The following is a 20,325-nucleotide window of genomic DNA, read 5'->3' on the forward strand; positions in this document are numbered from 1 at the left end:
TTCTGGGAGTTGAAGTCCATGAGTCATAAAAGAGCCAAGGTTGCCTACCCCTGGCCTAACGGAATGCCTTGAAAATATCTACAAACACACGAATAAGTGATTCGTACACCGTTTCTTTCCCTGTCTGTTCTTTCTCTCGCCACACTGGTCTTTCCACAGCACCCTTCCACCCGAGTCACGTTTTCCCCACCCCAAAGCAACTAAGGGCGGAAGCAAGAGCAACGGGGAGCCCGTTGCCTTTTGCGCATGCGCAGATCTTGAGTCTGCCTCCCGGAACGTCATCCACGCCCGAGTTCCAGGGCGGAAGACGCACCAGCCCAGGCGGGACATTTGACTCTCTTCCTGTGTCGTCACTGCGTGATCCGGTGGAGGTGCCAGTATGGAGGCTGTGGAGGAGTTGGATATCGATGTTGAGGGGGACTCGACGGTGGGACCCGCTGCGGAAGCGCAGCCTGGGTAAGAGAGGGCGAGCTTTTGGGCTGCCAACCTGGCAATCGGGAAGATGGTTCCGGTTTCCGAGGAGAGGCCTCGTGCAATGCCGTTCGTCCAGAGCCTTTGGCGTTGCGATGGCTGGTTGAGGTCAGTCGTTCCACTGCCCTGGGGCTAAGACGGTGTTTCTCAGCTTTGGCCATTTTAAATTCTGTGGACTGCAACTCCCAGAATTATACAGCCGCCATGCGAGCCGGGGAATTCTGGGAGTTGAAGTCCACACGTCTTAAAGTAGCCAAAGGTGGAGAAACACTGATCTAGGGCTCATTCTGTCGGTCTCCCAGAATCATACTCGTGCTCGCGGGGTTAGGTAAAGCAGACTTATAAGAGAATTTATCTATTCTGTTTTTTTTAGAAGACTAAAATAATGGGGGAAAGGAAGGAGACGCCATCCCTTGCACTCCCGAGCTATTCTTATATTTATCAAAATAAAGCTTTTCGCCGGTTAATTTTGCAAACAGAGCCTGGGATGGAGTGGTGTATTTGTAAACTCTGGCAGCCTTCAGATGTTTCAGTTAGAGTTCATGATATCTTTTAACTATTTGTAAACCTTGCAACTGTTGTCCAGACAAGAGGCACAACTTGGAGTACTAGCTTTATCTTTATTGTAAGGTTACATTAACAGAACCTTGCAAGTCTGAATGTACCCCTCCCTTCTTTCACTTTTACTCTCCCCAATAGTTAAAATCTCCTTCAGTGTCAAATATTATTCATCACACTAGACTGCGGCTTTTCCTCCTGCTTCCCAAGGTTATTTTCACATACCATTGCGCTATGGGCTGGAGTTTGATGGGCTTCTTAACGTTATAACCGAAAATCTGTGTCTGTGCTTACGGCTAAGGTCTTTCCCAGTAATCTTTCAATGTGACAGAGATAATGCTGGAAGTTGAGTATCTATAGACTTCTTTGGAGGGGGTGAAGGATGAAAATGCTTTACTCTGTACAAATTTTGACCGTTGTTTAGAAGCAGTAGCAAAAGGACTGATAAATTCAGGAATAATTGATGAAATCTCATCTTGTTTCTCTATCTGTTGTTTATCAGCATCTCATGGATCATAGATTACTTTTCATCTCTGTGAAATAATTTACCTTTTCATAGACCTTTTCATAGACTTTCATACCTTTTGTTCCACTTCCTTACTTTGTTGTTTCCCATCAATCATTTGAATTGTTCCTATTCTTTAAAATTATTTCATTATTTTAAATTACTAAATAGTACAGTTAACTTTTCATTTTGATACTCAAGTTTGCATATTTTTATGGACAATCTTTTCCAACCACTGGTTCTTCACATCAGATGGTCCTAAATATGGCATACTGCTGCAAGAATAACTGACTGTTTCACTGTTTATCTCATGAGATGAGGAATTATAGATATTTGCTATAAAATAATGTAATAATTTTTCCAGTACTTGTCAGGCGCAAATAACCAGGAGCATTCGCTGAGTCCAAAGGATAGAAGAGTTTATTATTGCTACCTATAAATAAGAATCTAGTCAACTAGGGTACCTTGGCATTAGATAAGGATCAACAGAATTCAAGAGAGAGCTGGATTTAGGGTTTCTTGTGACAACGTTTAATCCCGCTCTCTAGTTCAGCCTGTTCTTGTCCTACAGTATTATTTGTTAATCCATATGTTCTTGTAAAGAAAAATGGGTAGGATCAAGGGCAGAGCAATACTATATATGACATTTAAAAAGTATTAAAATACCATGCCTGTGATAATCTTTATTCTTTGGCTTTTTGTTCCAGAGGTTACCAATATCCATCATCCAGTTTACTTCAAGATCACTACCTTGATTCCACTTGGAGAACAGATGTGGTTCTTGTAAGTAAACTACAGAATATAATGGAAGAATGAGTTCTCATTCTTTGTATTTTTGGACAAATGTTTTATGATATGTTTCAATTTCTATGTACTTTGTATAAACTACCATAGGCAGAAAGAAAATATTATATGCAGTGTTCATAAAAAATATTTAAGCCGAGAACAAATATGACATAGCTAGTTATGTGCAGTAGGTTTATGTATATGTCTTTTTCTTTTCGAGGCATGCTTATTATGTTCCTTTTCCTGTTCCTTTTTGGGTTTCTAACGAAAGGATGAGATTTTACTAATTTATATTATTTTTTTAAACCACGTTTTACCTCAGGTTTTCTGAGTTTTCCTACAAATATGCCTATTTTTTTCACTTTGCATCTTAGAGGATTCCTCTTTCTCTTCATACCACTCCTGATATGAGAATTAATTTGTATAACTGCTATTTCCTTCTCTTAGCCTTGGAGTCTTGATAGTACAATTAGTGAAGAAAACAAGGCTGCCATTGAGAAGATGCTTCTGGAAGAAGAGTATCCTTTTCTTACTAAAAAGTGAGAAAAAGCTGTAATGCAGATTTGTAATTCAGCAGATAGATATAAGGATTATAACTAGTTTTGTAACAATTTGTTCCTCATACTTATTTCCCAAGATACTTTCTTTTGCCAACAGTCTCCTAATCCTCTGAAAAAAAGAATTATTATTTATGTCCTTGTTGATTAGACCTACAAGGACATAAAACATGAATGCTTCTTTTCATAGATTAATATAACATACCTGTGTGAATAAGCTCAGTTGTCCTATGTGAAGAGGAAGAACTTGGGTTATGTACTGTGATTGTTTTGTCTACCACCAGTTTTTGTGATTCCTGGGTAGATTTTTGCTTTTTCCAAGTCCTGAAACTTATTTAAAAAAAGTATAAGAGGGAACCGCTAAATATTTGAAGGTTTGATAATGAAACATCTGCAAGAGAACAACCAAGCTCAGAGAGCATCAAATACCTCTCATTTCAATCCCAAGATTCAAATATTTTTCTTTATTATTTCCTCTGCAGGAAAGAAAAAGTAAAATTATTCTAATTTCACTGAACGTGAATGGTGGTACAGAGTAATTTTATGTGTCTATGTTTTCTTGGGTTTCAGTTATAAGCACATTAAGCTTTCATTTGTCTGATTAAATACATGTGGGATTATTCTTCTTCATTAACCAAGTGTTGTGCAAGCATTATGTGGTGTTATTGCAATACTTCATGTGTTACAACTTATGCAAATTCATTGGGTTTCAATGACACTGCTTTTAATAAAAAACTGCCCAAACATTCCTGTGAAAAAAATTCTCTCATGATAGAGTACTTTCTGAACTCCTTAATATATTTTAGATATTATTTGTCTAGCAAGTCGCTTCCAGAAAAAAATTGGCACGAGCTGAAAGAAATTGATAAAAAATGTACAAAAAGGTAAAATTTGTTCTGTAAAACTGGGGGGGGGGGCATCAATGTTTTTTAATGTTCTTTTTGATCACACTATTTTTTTTAAAGCAAGAATTTAATATTTTAAAACATACTTCCATTCTACAATGTATAAAAATTAAAACTGAAAATAATAGCTGGGTATAATCAGAATACTGGAAAACATTTTTAAAATCTGCACATTATAAAAATAATTTTAGAAATATCTATTAAATATATAGTGTTAAGTAACATTTATTTTTCTTGTTTTTACTTCATAGTCCACACAAGAAAGAAACAAAAATCATGTATGTACTTCTGATGCTAAATCTAAGTTTAAGATTGCTGTTTTATGCATGTAGAATTTGTTGTGTTATTTATAAACACTCTAAAATAATTGAATTTCTTGCATTCATATTGGATTGGATCCAAGATTACATATTGCTGATGAGACCCTTCTATTAGGGCAAAAGATTTTTAATATCATCCACACACTAACAACTCCCAAAACAGAATGGTGGAGTGATAGGAAATCCTATATGCAAGATATTGCAAGTCTCAGAGTCTGAACCCAAACCCTTGTTTAAAAAATGTGACTTTTTAGATATGTGACATACTCTTAAGTATTTTTTGTAAAGGCAGTTGATCATACCGGTTTTCTTTTATGTCTTGTTATTTAAGTGCATGTGTATGAAATTAAGTATTTTGCTTTCTGATAGGCTTCGTTCACCTATCACAAAATCAGCAACTAGTTCACTGAAGTGGACAACAGAAGAAAAGGAAAAGTTTGAAGAAGGACTGGTAAATATTACAAACACTAACATTTAACATAAACGGTTTTAAATACCACCATGTCACATAATTGTTTAAAAAGGAACAAGAAAGTACAAGTGCTCCTTGACTTATGACCACAACTGAGCCTCAAAATCCTTTGCTAAGCAAAACAGTTAAGTGAGGTTTGCCTCATTTTATGATCTTTCTTGCCACAGTTGTTAAATGAGTCACTGCAGTTGTTAGTAGCATGGTTCTTAAGTGAACCTGGCTTTCCCATTGAATTTGCTTGTTAGAAGGTCGCAAAAGGGGATCACATGACCCTGTGACACTGCAGCCGTCATAAATACTACCAGTTGCCAAGCATCCTAATTTTGATCACATGACCATGGGGATGCTGCAACGTAAGTGTGAAAAAGTCACTTTTTCAATGCTGTTGTAACTTTGAATAGTCACTTAAGGAATGGTTGTAAGTCAAGGACTATCTGTAATTCTACTTGGACCATTTACTGCAATTTTGGTGGTAATCAGCCATCCTTCAGTCTTAACATTAAAACATTCTGTGTTGATTGAGATAACCTTGGCAAGACAGCAGGGATTCTAAGATGCGTTATCAGGGAAGAGGAATTCCTTGTACTGATTTTCACACTATTACAAAAAATCCCCAATCATTTATAGTAAATTTGAGAGGGAAGATGGAAAACTCTTTATCTTCCAAGAGTAAGATATAATCTGGGTTTAGCTTCCTAATAAGGTCTTACGCATTTGGGGTTGAAAACTATTCTAAGACTCTTAGTCTGTTCTGTTAGCAAAGTTACCATGGTAAAAAGCTGACAAGGAAGTACTGTAGTTTGCTTTGGATCTCAATGATACTTTAGAGCAGGGGTCCCCAACCCCCAGCCCGTTGACCGGTACCGGGCCACAGCATGCGAGCAACCGATCTGCACAAACAAGCAAAGCCCCATCAGCGGGATGCAGGCAGCACACAAAACCATGCACACTCCAGTCCGTGGAAAAACCTCTCTCCACGCAACTGGTCCCTGGTGCCCAAAAGGTTGGGGACCTCTGCTTTAGAGTGTGAACTTAATACCCGTTGGCAATACAAGTAGTCCTCATTTAGCAACCACAGTTGGAATTAACAACTTGTTATTAAGTAAAACCGCAACTGTGCTTATGATCTCACTTCAACTTTCCTTTGCTGTTTAGACCTGCAAAGGTCTGAATGTGAGGACTGGTCACAAAGTTTTTCATCACTGTTGTAACTGCAAATGGTCACTGAATGGGTTAGCCGCTAAAGGAGGACTATCCGTAACTGTCAGCCATGAGAGGTAGTCCAATCAAGAAGGACAATCAGCATTACTTGCTCTATTTTTATTGTAAGGTGTCCTTAACAAAATTTTGCAAATCTGAAATTACCCCTCACTTCCCTCAGTTACACTCTCCTGAGAACCAGGGAGGGTTCCTTCTGAGGTGTTTTTACAACCCCTTCCTCCTTCAAATTCACATTTTGTTTATCAAACTGTTTTCTAGGCTGAAGCTCTTCTTCCTGTCTCCCAAGGTTATTTCCACATACCATTACAGTCCCTTATAGTAGCCATGTTTAGATAAACTGTTATCTTTTCTGTATTCCCACCTCTGAATTTATATTTATTTTTTTTGTTAGGCTAAATTTGGCAGAAGATGGACAAAAATTGCTATGATGATTGAAAGTCGCAACGTTCTTCAAGTAAAGAGCTATGCTAGACAATATTTTAAAAACAAGGTAAATTAGAAATGAGTTTTACTTGACAGGATGACAAATAGAAAAAGATTAGCTATAAGAAATAAATTGATCAAATCTATCCAGTGTCCAGCTTTTAATTAATATTAATTGAGCCACTGAGTGAAATATAACATCACTCAGGTGGACTACCACTCATGCAGTTTCAAATTCTTCTAAATGCCCAAATTCTCTGTTGAAATTTTGAGAGCACCTGGTTGAGTTTGTATATCTGCACCTCCTTTTTTCGCATTTTGCTTATAGGAGCAATTCTACAACGCATTGCTACCTTGAGATGAAAATACTGACTATTACTCCTAACTGGAATTGTTTTTAACTGGAAAATGGGACAGCATTGAGAAGTAGCTTGTTTATTTGTCTTAACTGGTGTTCTTTTTTGATCCAATTTTTTTTATTTAGTTGTGCCTTGCTTAACTCTTCTTAATGTAACCAGGCAAAAAGTGATGGCTTGGAAAAAGTGAAACAGCAGCAACAGCACGTTGGTGCTCCTCTTCCACAAAGCAACGAGGATGATGGAAGGAAGGAGGTGACATGGGCACCAGAGCACTTAAGAGGTCGAGCAGACCCTAATTTAAATGCAGTGAAAATTGAAAAATTATCAGATGACGAGGAAGTAGACATTACAGATGAAATGGATGAACTTTTATCCTGTGAGCATCTGCAAGAATCTGGAAAGCCTGAGATATTAGATATTCCAAAAAGCCCATCTGAGCAAAGCAATTGGACAGAACCTGTTTTGGATTCTGCTTACCACATGTCTGCTGTTGTCTTAACCAGGGACGTTACAAAGCCAGAGCAAAACACAGATGAAACTGCAGTCTCCTGCTCTGAGAATAAAGAGCATCAGACTATAAAAATGGAGAATCAGAAGTGTGACGGAACAGGGACTTCTGAAAGTCCCGACTGGTTTCCTAGTCCAGAGCTTTGTGAAGAACAAAAGAACACAACTGACAGCAGCATTCATTTCCTTCCTTCTGAGCACCTTGGGGATGAAAATCGGATGGATGCAGAGGAGCTTAAGTCACCAGATCAAGAAATAGCAATAGATAGAGGCATTATATTAGAAGAAGAAAAGCAAGCAATTCCAGAATTTTTTGTTGGACGTCAAGCCAAAACACCTGAGCGCTATTTGAAAATTAGAAATTATATTCTGGACCAATGGTAAGCATTATTGATGAACTGAAAGCTCACTTCAGGTTCATCTGACTCCTTTGGACAATCAATTTGCTGTTTTTAAGGGGATCTGGTCAATGCATACGTAGCGCTGGTGAAAAGAATCATCAGTGATAGGGTATGCAACAAACATGCTTCATGTAATTAACAGTTTGTGTATTTTTTATACACTTGCACTGTTACGTAGTGTCCATTTACAATACATGACTTGGTAGCCACCTGTGCCCCCTTTTTATGCACCCTAATAACTTCTAATTATTTACAAAACTGTAGAGCAGTCAGAACTACAACTGAGATATTACTGGCAGACTTAAGGCCAATCATTATCTTGCTGCCCAATCTATCTCATATGGCTGTTATAGAAATACTATTATTATATTTTTACCCTGTCTTTTTATATATAACTCAAGGCAGCAAACAAATTCTACCTCCTATTTTGCCCACATCATTAACCCTATAAAGTAGGGTTGGGCTGAGAGAGAATGTCCATCCATCCCAAGGTCACCAGCTGGCTTTCATTGCTTTTTATCGCTTCAATAGAAATTCTCTAAAAGAATGGCAACTATCCCATAATTTTCATGACTGCCACCCCTGAAATTATGAGATACATTTAGGTATGTCAAATCTATATTTTTAATTGTGATTCCACTTGGTTTTAGGGAAAGAATCAAACCAAAATACCTGAACAAGACATCGGTACGTCCAGGGCTGAAAAATTGTGGTGATGTCAACTGCATTGGACGAATACATACATACCTGGAATTAATAGGAGCAATTAACTTTGGCTGTGGTAAAAGGAACACTGTTTTATTAGGTTTACATTCTGGGTCCTTTGTTTTTTAGAGGAGTCTCCACAGCAGCTCACGGCTACCAAAGACATAGAGAATTCTACTGAACCTTTTCTTTTAGGAAGCACTAATAGACTTGAGGTGGAAGGAGAATAAAGATTAGAAACAGCATTTTAAAAATACACTTATTAGAGTTGGAAGTCAGATGTCAATCTTAGAGAATCAAGAACTCGTGAACTTTCTCTTTTTTCGTTACCTCACATTTGTATTTTTCTGCTACATTGTGCCCTTTGTGGTAAAACAACAGCAAGGCTTTTTGTATCAAAAAGTATCCTGTTTAAATTAAGGCAGTAGCTTTTGTGGGCTGAAGGCCACTTAAAAACGAAGTGAAGTTTCATTAGGAGTTTTGAGTATATGCATGATTAATTTGGATTCTATATAAGAAGGTTTGTTAGTTGATAACAAATATTCTATGAATAGTGTGCCAGAAAATGAAATAAAACAACTTTATCCCTATGTAAGACATTGGAAACAAATTAGTATCTTTTGATAGATTAGTTTTCTTGTTTCTCTTCACTGAAATTTCTTTGTGGTCAGTGGCAACAAAGGCACTCAAGATCTTTCCTCTTAAGTCAGGGGTGTCAAACTCGCAACATCATGTGACGTGTTGTGATGTATCACGACTTTTTCTCCATTGCCGGCAATGGGGTGGGTGCAGTTTCAGCATGATGCATCCGGCCTGCAGGCCGGTAGTTTGACACCCCTGTCTTAAGTGCTTTTTTTTCAAATACTCCCACTTCAGATGCCAGAAATAGGTCTGTTTGTCTTACAAATGAGTGAATTGTTCAATGATTGTTCAATGCAATATATGGAAGAGGAAATATATGAATCCTAAACGTATTGGGTTTTATTATGACATCTTGTAATAATGTCACCAGAAGGAAAATAAGAGTAGAGTCTTGGTCATTGCAAAACTTGGTTCCCATATCTATAACATAGTAGTTCCACCTGTTTCAGGCTGTTGTGGGGTAATGACTAGTCTGTTATTGCTGTGATATCTGTAAACAAGTACCAGATGATCATCCAGAATTTGGGATAATGGACACTAGATTATGATTTTTTTCAGTATATATATCGGTAATGGTGTTGTTTTCTGTTCTTAGTCTGTTCTTTAGTAGAAGATAGTATGCCATTCTAGCTCTTTTGAATTGTTTTTTTCCCCTCACGTAATTGGCATTAGGTACTTAATCTGTAGAGTGCTTGATTTAATTCCGTAAGCTATGCAAAAGGATCTACTTGAAAGTATATATTTTTAATGTGTCTGGCTAGAAAATGCAGTCTGAATGAACCATTTGCTGTTTTCTTTACACTTAAAAACACAATTGGTTGCTGTTTCTTTCACCTTTCAATTAGGTTTGGGGATTTAGTTGGATCTGGTGCCTGTGCTCTATAGTAGGTTAGAGACAGATCCGAAAATTTATTTTACTATTTTGCTTAATGTTGTGTATACCTAGCTACATTGTAATATCTCTACATCCTGGCTCCCCTTTTGTATGCTCCTATGTAGGTAGCATCGTTTATGTAACTTTTAACAGTTACATATGTAACTGTTTATGTAACTTTTAATAGTTTTTACTCATTCTTTACAAGACTCTGTTGATTCTGAAGAGCATATACAGTAAATTGATTGTTTATTTCTTTATTTTGGAAGTGATGCTCTGTTTAGTCACATAAACCTCGTGATTGGAAGGTTTAACTTGAAGGATAGAATTAAAATAAGTGGAAAGTTACTATTGTCGTCAGATGTTTGGTTTTTTGACCCTGGTGTTCAGTTGTTTTTTGAGCATCTGTCTAAAGTGGAGACTGAAGGGCAACATCTCTTCACCTTTGCAGAGCAAGCCGTGTATAATAGACCACAGACCGTTGACAAAATACGTCCCAGGGAAGGCAAGGATGCCGTTGATGCGTATCAGCTCGTGCAACGCCTGCAATCCATGGTGAGATGGAAAACAGGGTCATCGTGTCTTCATGATCCTTGGGGTTATTTTTTTCTCAGTCTCTTATACTATGTTCATTTGAGAATAATACTTGTAGGAACGCAAACTTGAGTGCATTTTTTTCACACGCCGCTGAGATTTCTTCGACTTCATAAATTATAGATTGGAGTTCTGTACACGGTGCTATTTTTGCAGAGATTTGGTTAAATTATATATTGCTCTCGACTAGATTTATTGGGCAGGTATATAAAAAAGCGGTTATTCATTTTCAAGTCAAACGTCTTTAAATTTGGAGGCGGGCCAAAAAGGAAATGACTGTCGTTCTCAAAAAACTGAAGCCACCAGTTAATGCCCTGGCCCGGGTAGTCCTCGCTTAATGATGGGAATTGGAACCAGAATTTCCGCTGTTAAGCGATGCAGTTTGTTAGGAGCAAAAAGTGGGGTGTGAGTTATATAAATACAAGTTAAAACAAATTAGAGAAAGCTTGCCGAGCATGATTTCAGGATTTTTTCTCCCCTCAGCCTTTAAAAGCAGCTCAATTCGTAGTCACGTGACTGTGGGGGGGGGAAGGAGGGCTTAGAGTGAAACAGTTAGCAACATTCTGATTTGTTGCCCAATTGCTTTCCTGGAGTGGTTTTCTCTGCAGTCTCCTGCTAAATCCAGCCCATTTTCAAAGCTGTTCTTTCTTTTCTTGGCTTCTCTTTTCACATCATAGCATTTGGTACAAATCTTAAGAATTGACTAGCTCAGTGGTTCTCAACCTTTTTAATGCTGCGACCCCAACCGGTCGTAAGTCGAGGACTAAACCGGTCGTAAGTCGAGGACTAAACCGGTCGTAAGTCGAGGACTACCCAACCGGTCGTAAGTCGAGGACTTTCCCTGCCCGGGAGCGCCACGCATGCGTGGTTCCGCCCCCTGCGCCGGCCGAGGCGTAGCTGGCAAGCGGCAGAGATGGAGCAGGCCGACCACCAGCTGGCCCAGCCCAAGGGAGGTAAGGCACCCACCGGAAAAGGAGAAAAAAATGGCGGACAAAAAAAATGGCGGACATCCTTGCTTGGCGACCCCCATGAAATGGTCGATCGACCCCAAATGGGGTCCCGACCCACAGGTTGAGAACCACTGGACTAGCTTGACTAAATAGGCAGACACTCGAGCCTATTTACATATTCCACCCCCCCCCCCAAAAGCTTATTCAATAGCAAGCGAGGGAAAACGGAAGCTCAGCATGGCTTCTGGTATTCTTTCCAGCCCCTTCCTCTGGAGTTGCTGTAGGAGTTGTCTGTGTTTTCTTCTGCATTGCATCGTTGCATGCAGAATTAAGAAGCACAGGGAGGCTGGACAGAGTAACAGATGGGTCAGATTGGGTCAGCTGAAGTTCATGTGGCCTCTATATTCACCAGCTGGTAAGTAAGGAGAGTGGCAATCCGGGTCACTGTGCATTACAATATTTTTTGTGACAGTCTTTCATAAATTATGAAAGAGAGCCTGCTGCCCTGGTGCACTTGAATGAACGTGTGCGTGCATTTCTGTTTGGTACAGCGCACGAGGAGGCGACGTGTGAGAGACCCATGGGGAAACTGGTGCGACGCCAGAGATTTGGAAGGACAGACGTTTGAGGTAATAACATTTTAGACTCCTGAACTTGCTTGAGTATAGCTAGGATACCTTTTCCTGGAACACACTTGGCCCCGTTGTAGCCATGCCTCCAGGTGGGTCTTTCAATGTCCGGAGGTTGATGGAAAGGATGTTGGATACCCCTCTTGATTTTTGAAATATCACTCCAACTTTGGGGGTTGGATCCGTGGTGGGATTCAGATATGTGAACAACCGGTTCTCTGTGTGGATACCTCTTCCGGAGGTCCATTCTAGACCTGGGCAACAAAAAATTAGCTACCGCTTCTGCCAAAGTGGTGCGAACTGGCTGAATCCCACCACTGGGTTGGATGAAGGTCGTTTAGAATAGGGGTCTGCAACCTTGACAACTTTAAGACTTGTGGACTTCAGCTCCCAGAATTCCTCAGCCAGCATAGCTGGCTGAGGAATTCTAGAAGCTGAAATCCACAAGTCTTAAAGTTGTCACGGTTGCAGACCCCAGGTTTAGAATAATGCTTAGGGGGGCACAGACTTGTAGCCCCTTAAAAGTGAAGAATTCAGGAAAGGAATATTTTTCATTTAACCATTAAAATATTGAACACAGCATTATGTATTAAAATCAGGTATGGGATTTTTGTGTTTTGAGATCATATTCCTCATAAGAAATTAAGAGTTGTGGCCATCTTATCATAGGTAATTTGTAAGCTTCCTTTGAGCCCCCTATCATTACTGAGCTAGTTGAATGCTTTTGTCTTGTTGATTATGACTATCCAGTTTTCTTAGCCAAGGTTTAGCTAGCATATAGAGAAACAGATCAAAGTGCAATCAAGACCCAGTTTGGTATTGTGGGTTGGGTGCTGGACTACAGATCAGATGTTTTTGAGTTCTAGTCCTCCCTTAGGCATGAAAGCCAGCTAGATGCTTTTGGACCGGTCCCTCTCTTTTAGCCCAACCCACCTCACAGGTTTGTTGTTGTGGGGAAAATAGGAAATGGGAACCTTCATTATGTATGTCATCTTGAGTTGATCATAAATAAGGGCACGCTAAAACTAAAGTAGACATACTTAGCATAATGGTACATTTTAATATTTAAAAATGTCCTTACTCAATCTACCAATGGGAAAGTGCAGAATGTTCATCCTTTTCACTGAAAGAAATTGTTTTGACTTCTCTAGAGGAGATTTGTGCATTCCTGACACTTAAGTGCATTTGACATAATGTTAGTTTAATTGTGGTAGCAGCTGTTAGCATTGGCTAGTGGGACAACTATATTAAGCATCCTCCAATTCCCTGATTTCTTTGAGCCTAAGTATATTTAACGCTCGGTATTAGGGGGTTTACTTAATGCATATGTTTTGTTTTTAGCATTTCTCTGCTGAGGAGCTAGCAAAGAGGAGAGAAGATCAGAAATATAAACTATCAAAAGCATTTAAAGGACAAAGGCACACCAAAAGGTTTTTTTTTCTTAATCTTGTAAAATCTCTTTGGAAAAAATTGACCGGTGAGATTTTAGATTTGAAAGTTTCCTGTCAGAAGAATTTAAGATTAGTATTAATTGAGTGAAATTCATACTATAAAGTCTGCACTGCAGTAAAAAAAAGATCGAAATATACCCATGGAATTTTTTTTCTTGTACATAAAAGTGCTTATTTAAACTAATCACGAACACTTACGATATTGGAATTAAAACTAAAAATATGAAGAAATTGTGCAGCGTTTAAATGTTTGCTTTCCATTAGTTTTGTAATTTCAGATATTTCTTTTTTTATTCTATAGTTCATTTGATCCCTTTCAGCTGATCCCTTGTTGTTCCTACACAGAAGAAAAACCAGTAAGTATGATTTAGGAGAGATGAACAAATTTTAGTCTACTTAAGCAAACTTTTCTTATAATTTTTATCTTTTCAGGAGCCATTCAAAGTGACAGTAGCTGCAGAAGCACTTCTGATTATGGATTTGGTAAGACCTGTTCTATGGAAATAAATAAAATAGCTTCAAATTCATTAAAAGAAAGATTTAAGTCATGATTAAATAAAAGTGCAATCTTTTTGGTGCATTATAAATGCATATTAATTAACTAATGATTGATGTTACTGAAACTGATTCTGCTATCACGGTTAAATGCATACATTTTAGTACAAGTTTAACTCTTAATATAGATTTATAGTGGAAATAGCCCATTTTTGTTTTTATTGGCAGTTATATTAAAAAATAATGATGTTTTGATGTCTCTGAGAGAGACTGTCTTAATTATTCCTGCAAATGTTGTCTCAAATATATGTTCTTTATATGACATATTACATCCCTTAAGTTGTATTCAGTATAATTGTAAACTTCATTTTCTAACATATTTTCCTGCCTGTTTATCAATTGGGGACAATAAGTAAAACTCCATCTCAGTATACCTTTTCCTTTCTGAGGAGCTTAGTCAAGACAGTAACTTTCTCATCTACTAATTTTCCCATCTGTAACAATTCAAGAGATAGTACTTGTTTCATAGAGTTTTATCACATAGGCTTATATTGTCTCTAAGCACAACACCTATGTACATAGTTGGGATAAAGTGTCCCAATCTTCATAATTCTACCTGAATTTTTCCTCTCTATATATATTGGGGAGAGAATAAAAGATTGCCAACATTTTACGAATGATTTTTCCCCCCTCCTCTATATTTTTAGCATGCTCATGTTTCAATGGCAGAAGTAATTGGTTTGCTAGGTGGAAGATATTCTGAAACTGATGGAATAGTTGAAGTAAGTACCATATTTATTTTTAATTTTAAAAGGGCTCTTACCAATTTGTTACGAATTATAGACATCACGCTAAGTCATTATAGGGGTGCTTTCCGATGTGTCCTCTAGGGAAATAAAGAAACCGGGAAACAGTTCTGTTATTACGTCAGGGAATAATTTGAAATACAAAATTTTTGAGTACAAGACATGAGTTACAGTGGACTAAATTGAAGCAGAGCATATTAAAATATCCATGTAGGAGCATCTGTTTAAGAGCTTGATCACTGTACATTTGGAATTCAGGCATCCATTTTAAAATAGAATATGTTCTTCAGAATCTAAAAAAAAGCATTCGACTGTAGGGTCCCCATTAAATCCTCTATATTTGCTAACTTGCAGGTCTGTGTAGCAGAACCCTGCAATAGCCTTAGTACAGGATTGCAGTGTGAAATGGATCCAGTATCTCAAACTCAAGCATCAGAGACACTCGCTGCTAGAGGTTACAGTATCATTGGATGGTACCATTCCCATCCTGCTTTTGACCCTAATCCTTCCATACGGGACATTGATACCCAGGCAAAATACCAGGTAACATCTCCTTGCTGAACAAAAAAATAAATATAACTCATAACTGTTGAAAGGTTAATCCTGTTTATTCATTAGCCACATACAACTTTGAATACTAAAAAAACCACCACATGCCACTGTTATTGGATACATTTGCATTCTGATTGATTATACGCAGAGACAGAAAGGTATATTGTATTTTGTTTATTGCATTTTTATTTTTCTCCAGAGCTATTTTTCCAGAGGTGGCTCAATGTTTGTTGGAATGATTATAAGTCCTTACAATCGAAATAATCCTCTTCCCTATTCTCAGATCACTTGTCTTGTAATTAGTGATGAGACTAGCTCAGATGGATCCTACCGTAAGTGCTTTTTAAAATAATCCTCTCTGTTATGGGTTCTATTTCAATGTGTTTTAAAAGCAGGCTTTGGAGAGATAAGAGAAAGAGTCATTAGAATTAAGCTATGCTTAATTAGAAATCTTGGGGGTGGGGAAGAAAAATGTACACTAGTTTTTACAAACTAATATTAATGAATGAATTTGAATCTAAGCACTAAGGTGCTGGAGTCATAGGAATCTGTGACCTGTGTGCATTTACAGCAAAGCAGGCTTTGGGGGTTGGGAGTAAGTAAGGCTTCCCCTGCCCTGAATACCACCCATATTGTGGAGCAGCTCTCCAAATTCTCAGAAATGGCCATGCTGGCTCAGGAATACTGAAATCTTGCACATTTTGGTCTGCTATACATCTTATGGGAAAACGCTGAATTCTGATAAATGTGGGAGAGAATGGAATAAATTATGGGCTTGTATAAGCTTCCAGCTTCTGTCTTTTTTTTCACTTCTGTCTAGGTTCTCAAAGGAGGTTAATGCAGACATGACTAGAGAGATCAGATAGTACAGGGGATTCATACATACATAGTGAAAGGGGAAGCAGCTATCAATTTTAAGAGTATTTAACTAAAATCTGGATCATGTGACAGTGATACTAGACTCAGTTGTTTAGCCTTGGGATGAGCAGTGCAGTGCTTAAAGGCACATCAGTGGTGATAACATTCCTAGGAGACATCTATACATCCCAAACTTAAATTATATAATTTAAAATATATTTAAAAATTATCCCAAACTAACAGAATTGAACATTTCCCCATAATATTTATGGGAGGCAAAAATGGGGAAGATTATATTATATTGTTTGATTTGGGTCTTTTTTAAAAAAAAAAAAAAGTGTACTTAACGAAGGGGGAGCATCTGCATTATTTCCTGACACCTGAATAGCTTAGTTGTTTTGTTTCTTCTTTGTACTAGAATATTAGAACTCAGATTCAGTCTGAAGTTCAGCCTGTCAGGTAGTTGCTAGCATCTGCTTGACTACATTCAGTAACTAGTATAGTATATAAATTATGTTTTTGTCTTTAATGGTCTAGAGATAAATGAACATATGGTTGTCTAAGTGTCTGAAATGCCCATGTACAGGAAAATTGTAGAAAGCAGATTTGGGGGTTTGAGTAATTTAGTTAAATCCAGTTCTTAAAACTATTATCAGCAGAGCAGTCTGGTTAAATTGGAAAAGCTAAGCAAGAGAGCACTTGCCTGTGGATTTGCAAAATCTGTATCTAGCCTTTAATCTCTTGATATTATCAATAATCCTTTGTAAATTGATATCCAAAGCATGAAGACAATTGAAGCTTGTATAAGTTGGAGGGGAGGAAAAGAAATTAATATCAATTTCAATAATTAAAAGGTTTGAGTATCCAAGATGTCGAATGTTTCCATTTATAATCAAATGGCTTTATAGTTTGTATAATACATCTCATTTTTGAAATTAACAAGGCATGCATTTTCTGCTCAATTATACTATGGACAAGCAATTAAATGAGCAATTCGACACAGATTTGAACCTGATTTTAGAACTTAAGCTAATTTGGTCTGTAATTAAGATAATTAGATCAAGGTCTTGATGTTATAAACCAGTGTTGTTGATTTTTGTCAGTACAAATAAAGGGAGGTGAACAATACATTTTAAATCAAAGAGAGGAGCATTTTTTTGAATATGATTCTGTATAATGTGATATATTTTTTAATGGCTTCCAGGCCTGCCATACAAGTTTGAAGTGCAACAAATGTTGGAAGAACCTCAGTGGGAGCTAGTATTAGAAAAAACACAGTGGATAATTGAAAAATACAGACTCTCTCATAGGTGTGTAGCCTGCTTGATTTTTGGAATCTTTCAAGTTAGTCCAAATTAGTATGTATTTCAAGTAAAAAGCACTTTCATGTATCCTCTGACATTGTCTTGCCATGTTTCATTCAATAGTTGTGTGCCCATGGATAAAATCTTCCATAGAGATTCAGACCTAACGTGTTTGCAGAAGGTAATCATTATAAAATTCTTTGTTTCTCCCCTGAAATTTCAGGCAGCATAATTGTGCCTAATTACGATAGAAATCTTCAGTTGGATTCTGATTTCAGTAGATCTATTCTAAGTATGACAATTTGTGGCATTGGTTTTTCATCATCTGTGCTAAGTGTATCTAAATCTGGATCCAACCTGTTAAATATGAGAGAAATTGTGCTAAAAATCTGTGAATTAGTGATTACATATTTGCATATATTTACCATTTCTTTGCTGAGGCTCCCAAGCAATTGACTCTTATAAAATACTGAAATAAATGAAAGTTTGACAAAATAGAATTCTCTTTGGTAGATTAGACTTGTCTTCAGAAACCTGTGGCCTAACTGTCTTGATTTTCATCAAGATATACAAACCTTAAATAGCTTCAAATGGCCAGAATTCTACCCCAACACTGCAGAAATAATCCTTGCAGAAATGAATGCCCCCACACTGAGTCCTCTCACTTTTATCTTTTTCCGTCAGTTGTAGTCTACATGATTTTGTTTACAATGATCTGTTGATCATTATATGAATTTTACATACTTCTAGTTAAGGGTCTTCAGGCTGAGGGAGATCCTGTTTTTCCCCCCCAGATATTTCACTTAACATTCCAGGAAGCTTCCTCTGTGCAACAGTTGAAAAGTGAGGACCAGATAGTAGATTACATCTACTCCATAAATCTGTTGATGGTTCCTTTATTTGAATCGATGGAACTAAATACACTCTACCATTCATTCAAGTGGCTGATTCACGCCATACAATAGATTGGCAAGGTGGATCAATCAAAATAGGCTTGGCATCATTTCCAAACATCAGTCAAACAGTATTTCCCAAGAAGCTTCCAGTCACCAACCCTCCCCCCACCCAAATTCAAATGCCACATAGATTATAAAATGCTGCATAGTGAATTTGGACTATTGGTATCTCAAGTAATTCTTATGTAAACTTTGATGGATAAATGATGTAATAAGAAGCATCATTGCTGCAACTCTCATTTTAACAAGCCTTACAAAAATTGCCTCTGTTCAGTGAAAAAAAAAAGGGCAGAGCACCACGAAACACGTTTCTTGGATTGACGAGAGGTGTTTGCAGAGCTATTGGCATTTGATACGGCTTTCTATATATAGAATATTTGCACTGGGTAATGTTTGACATATTTCAGATATAATCACATATAATACCTCTAGCAGAATTTGAAGTACAACTACATTAACAAACTGGCTATTCGTCATGAAGAATGTTCACTGCAGAAAAGCAATTTATTGAATCTGTGATAGTTATTTGTGTAGTTATTTGTACTGTAGTATATCTGTGATATACATTTGTATATTTGGGCATAAGGTCTTAATAGGTTTTGGTTATCATAATAAATGTATAGTTGTTCTCCCCCTTACCCCCATCTCCTAAATGTTATTACAGCAACTCTGACATTATTTTTCTCTTTATTCTTCCATCTTAAAACTAGCTTTTGGAGTGCATGAGGAAGACTTTGGACAGTGTAGCCAATAGCTTCATTGCTGAAGAATTCCTGACACAGTTAGAAAACCTGTTCCTTTCAGCCTACCAAAATGAGGAATGGACCGATACTGCTGAGGAAAATAGCATGTGTCCAAATGACCTGCCAACATGATAATACTGGAAAGAAAAATTGACCACTTTATAATGAAGTGGCCATCGTTGAATGTAACTGAATCCAGTGCGGCTGAAGAAAATTACTGTTAATGAAAGACAGTATGAAGCAATCATGGTGAACTATCTGACCTCTGGCATAACTTCTAATCTTCTAAAATTACAGTTATACAGCAGGAAAATGAACCATTTACCAGCCCACCACTTAGGCAGAAGCTGTCCATCACTCTAAAAAATTGAAGCGATAATGTTTTACTTGGACCAAGCGCTATTAGCTCGATATTGAAATAATTATATTGCCGTTCTGTTTAGGAAACACCACCACATTATGTTTCATGTGTACTCCCTAGTTACTGTCACATGCACTTCTATTTTATAAAATAAGCTATACCACATTTTATAAAATAAGCTATACCAGAGGTCCCCAACCTTTTGGGCACCAGGGACCGGTTACGTGGAGAGAGGTTTTTCCATGGACCGGAGGGGGCGTGGTTTTGTGTACTGCCTGCATCCCACGGATGGGGCTTTGCTTGTTTGTGTGGACTGGTTGCTGGCATGCTGCGGCCTGGTACCAGTCCACGGACCAGGGGTTGGGGACCCCTGAGCTATACCATATCCTTCTAAAAAGGCAGCAATCAATTTAAAAACATATCAGAATTATGGATAATCTCAATCTTTCATTTGTTGGTTGTTGATCCATGCCAACAGTATTTGAAGGGAAAATTAAGATTGGGTTTACCTTTGTACCACATTGTGTTGAACTGAATTGAATTGAACAGAACAGATTTGTGGAGTTTAGCATGTCTGTAGAATGGGATGTTCTTAATGGTATGGATCTGAGAAAAGATAAAGAAAAAAATTTCTTCTCCAAGTTCTATTAAACTTTAAGCCCACAAGCCAGAACATATGCCGTGATATAAAATACAGATACAATACAAGGGAGAAAGACTATGTCTAAAGGCATAGTAGAAAGCTGCAAAATTACTTTACAGATCTCTCTCTCTCTTTTTTTTAACCTGAACATCATCTCCAGGCTAATGTGCTGTATCTTCACCCTAGCCTTTATTGTTCCATTGTGAAGCCAAGTTCCTTCAATTGTGATGATGGTGGTGTGCAAATTGTGCAAGTACTGCTGAATAGTGAATGTATA

At 37.6% G+C, this 20,325-nt stretch overlaps 1 protein-coding gene across 1 annotated transcript; it reads left to right on the top strand.

Annotated features, from left to right (window-relative positions):
- The first annotated feature begins 363 nt into the window (after positions 1–363).
- MYSM1 (Myb like, SWIRM and MPN domains 1) lies at positions 364–19,555 on the top strand. The gene is made up of 20 exons (XM_015831562.1): positions 364–456; positions 2,242–2,317; positions 2,768–2,838; positions 3,684–3,761; positions 4,034–4,060; positions 4,472–4,553; positions 6,187–6,285; positions 6,737–7,464; positions 8,136–8,266; positions 10,158–10,261; positions 11,802–11,879; positions 13,221–13,309; positions 13,632–13,686; positions 13,763–13,813; positions 14,533–14,607; positions 14,986–15,174; positions 15,383–15,515; positions 17,246–17,351; positions 17,469–17,526; positions 19,012–19,555. The coding sequence occupies exons 1-20, from the start codon at positions 380–382 to the stop codon at positions 19,174–19,176; spliced, it is 2,472 nt and encodes an 823-aa protein (XP_015687048.1). The 5' UTR covers positions 364–379; the 3' UTR covers positions 19,177–19,555.
- Positions 19,556–20,325: the final 770 nt, after the last annotated feature.

Source organism: Protobothrops mucrosquamatus, unplaced genomic scaffold (genome assembly GCF_001527695.2).
Source record: "Protobothrops mucrosquamatus isolate PMUCROS unplaced genomic scaffold, P.Mucros_1.0 scaffold_261, whole genome shotgun sequence".
Lineage (NCBI taxonomy): Eukaryota > Metazoa > Chordata > Lepidosauria > Squamata > Viperidae > Protobothrops > Protobothrops mucrosquamatus.

Coding starts and splice junctions, on each gene's coding strand:
- MYSM1 (XM_015831562.1), top strand. CDS start 380: ATGGAGGCTGTGGAGGAGTTGGATATCGATGTTGAGGGGGACTCGACG. Junction 2,839..3,683: donor AAGATGCTTCTGGAAGAAGA/GTATCCTTTTCT, acceptor AATATATTTTAG/ATATTATTTGTCTAGCAAGT. Junction 14,608..14,985: donor AAACTGATGGAATAGTTGAA/GTAAGTACCATA, acceptor GCTAACTTGCAG/GTCTGTGTAGCAGAACCCTG.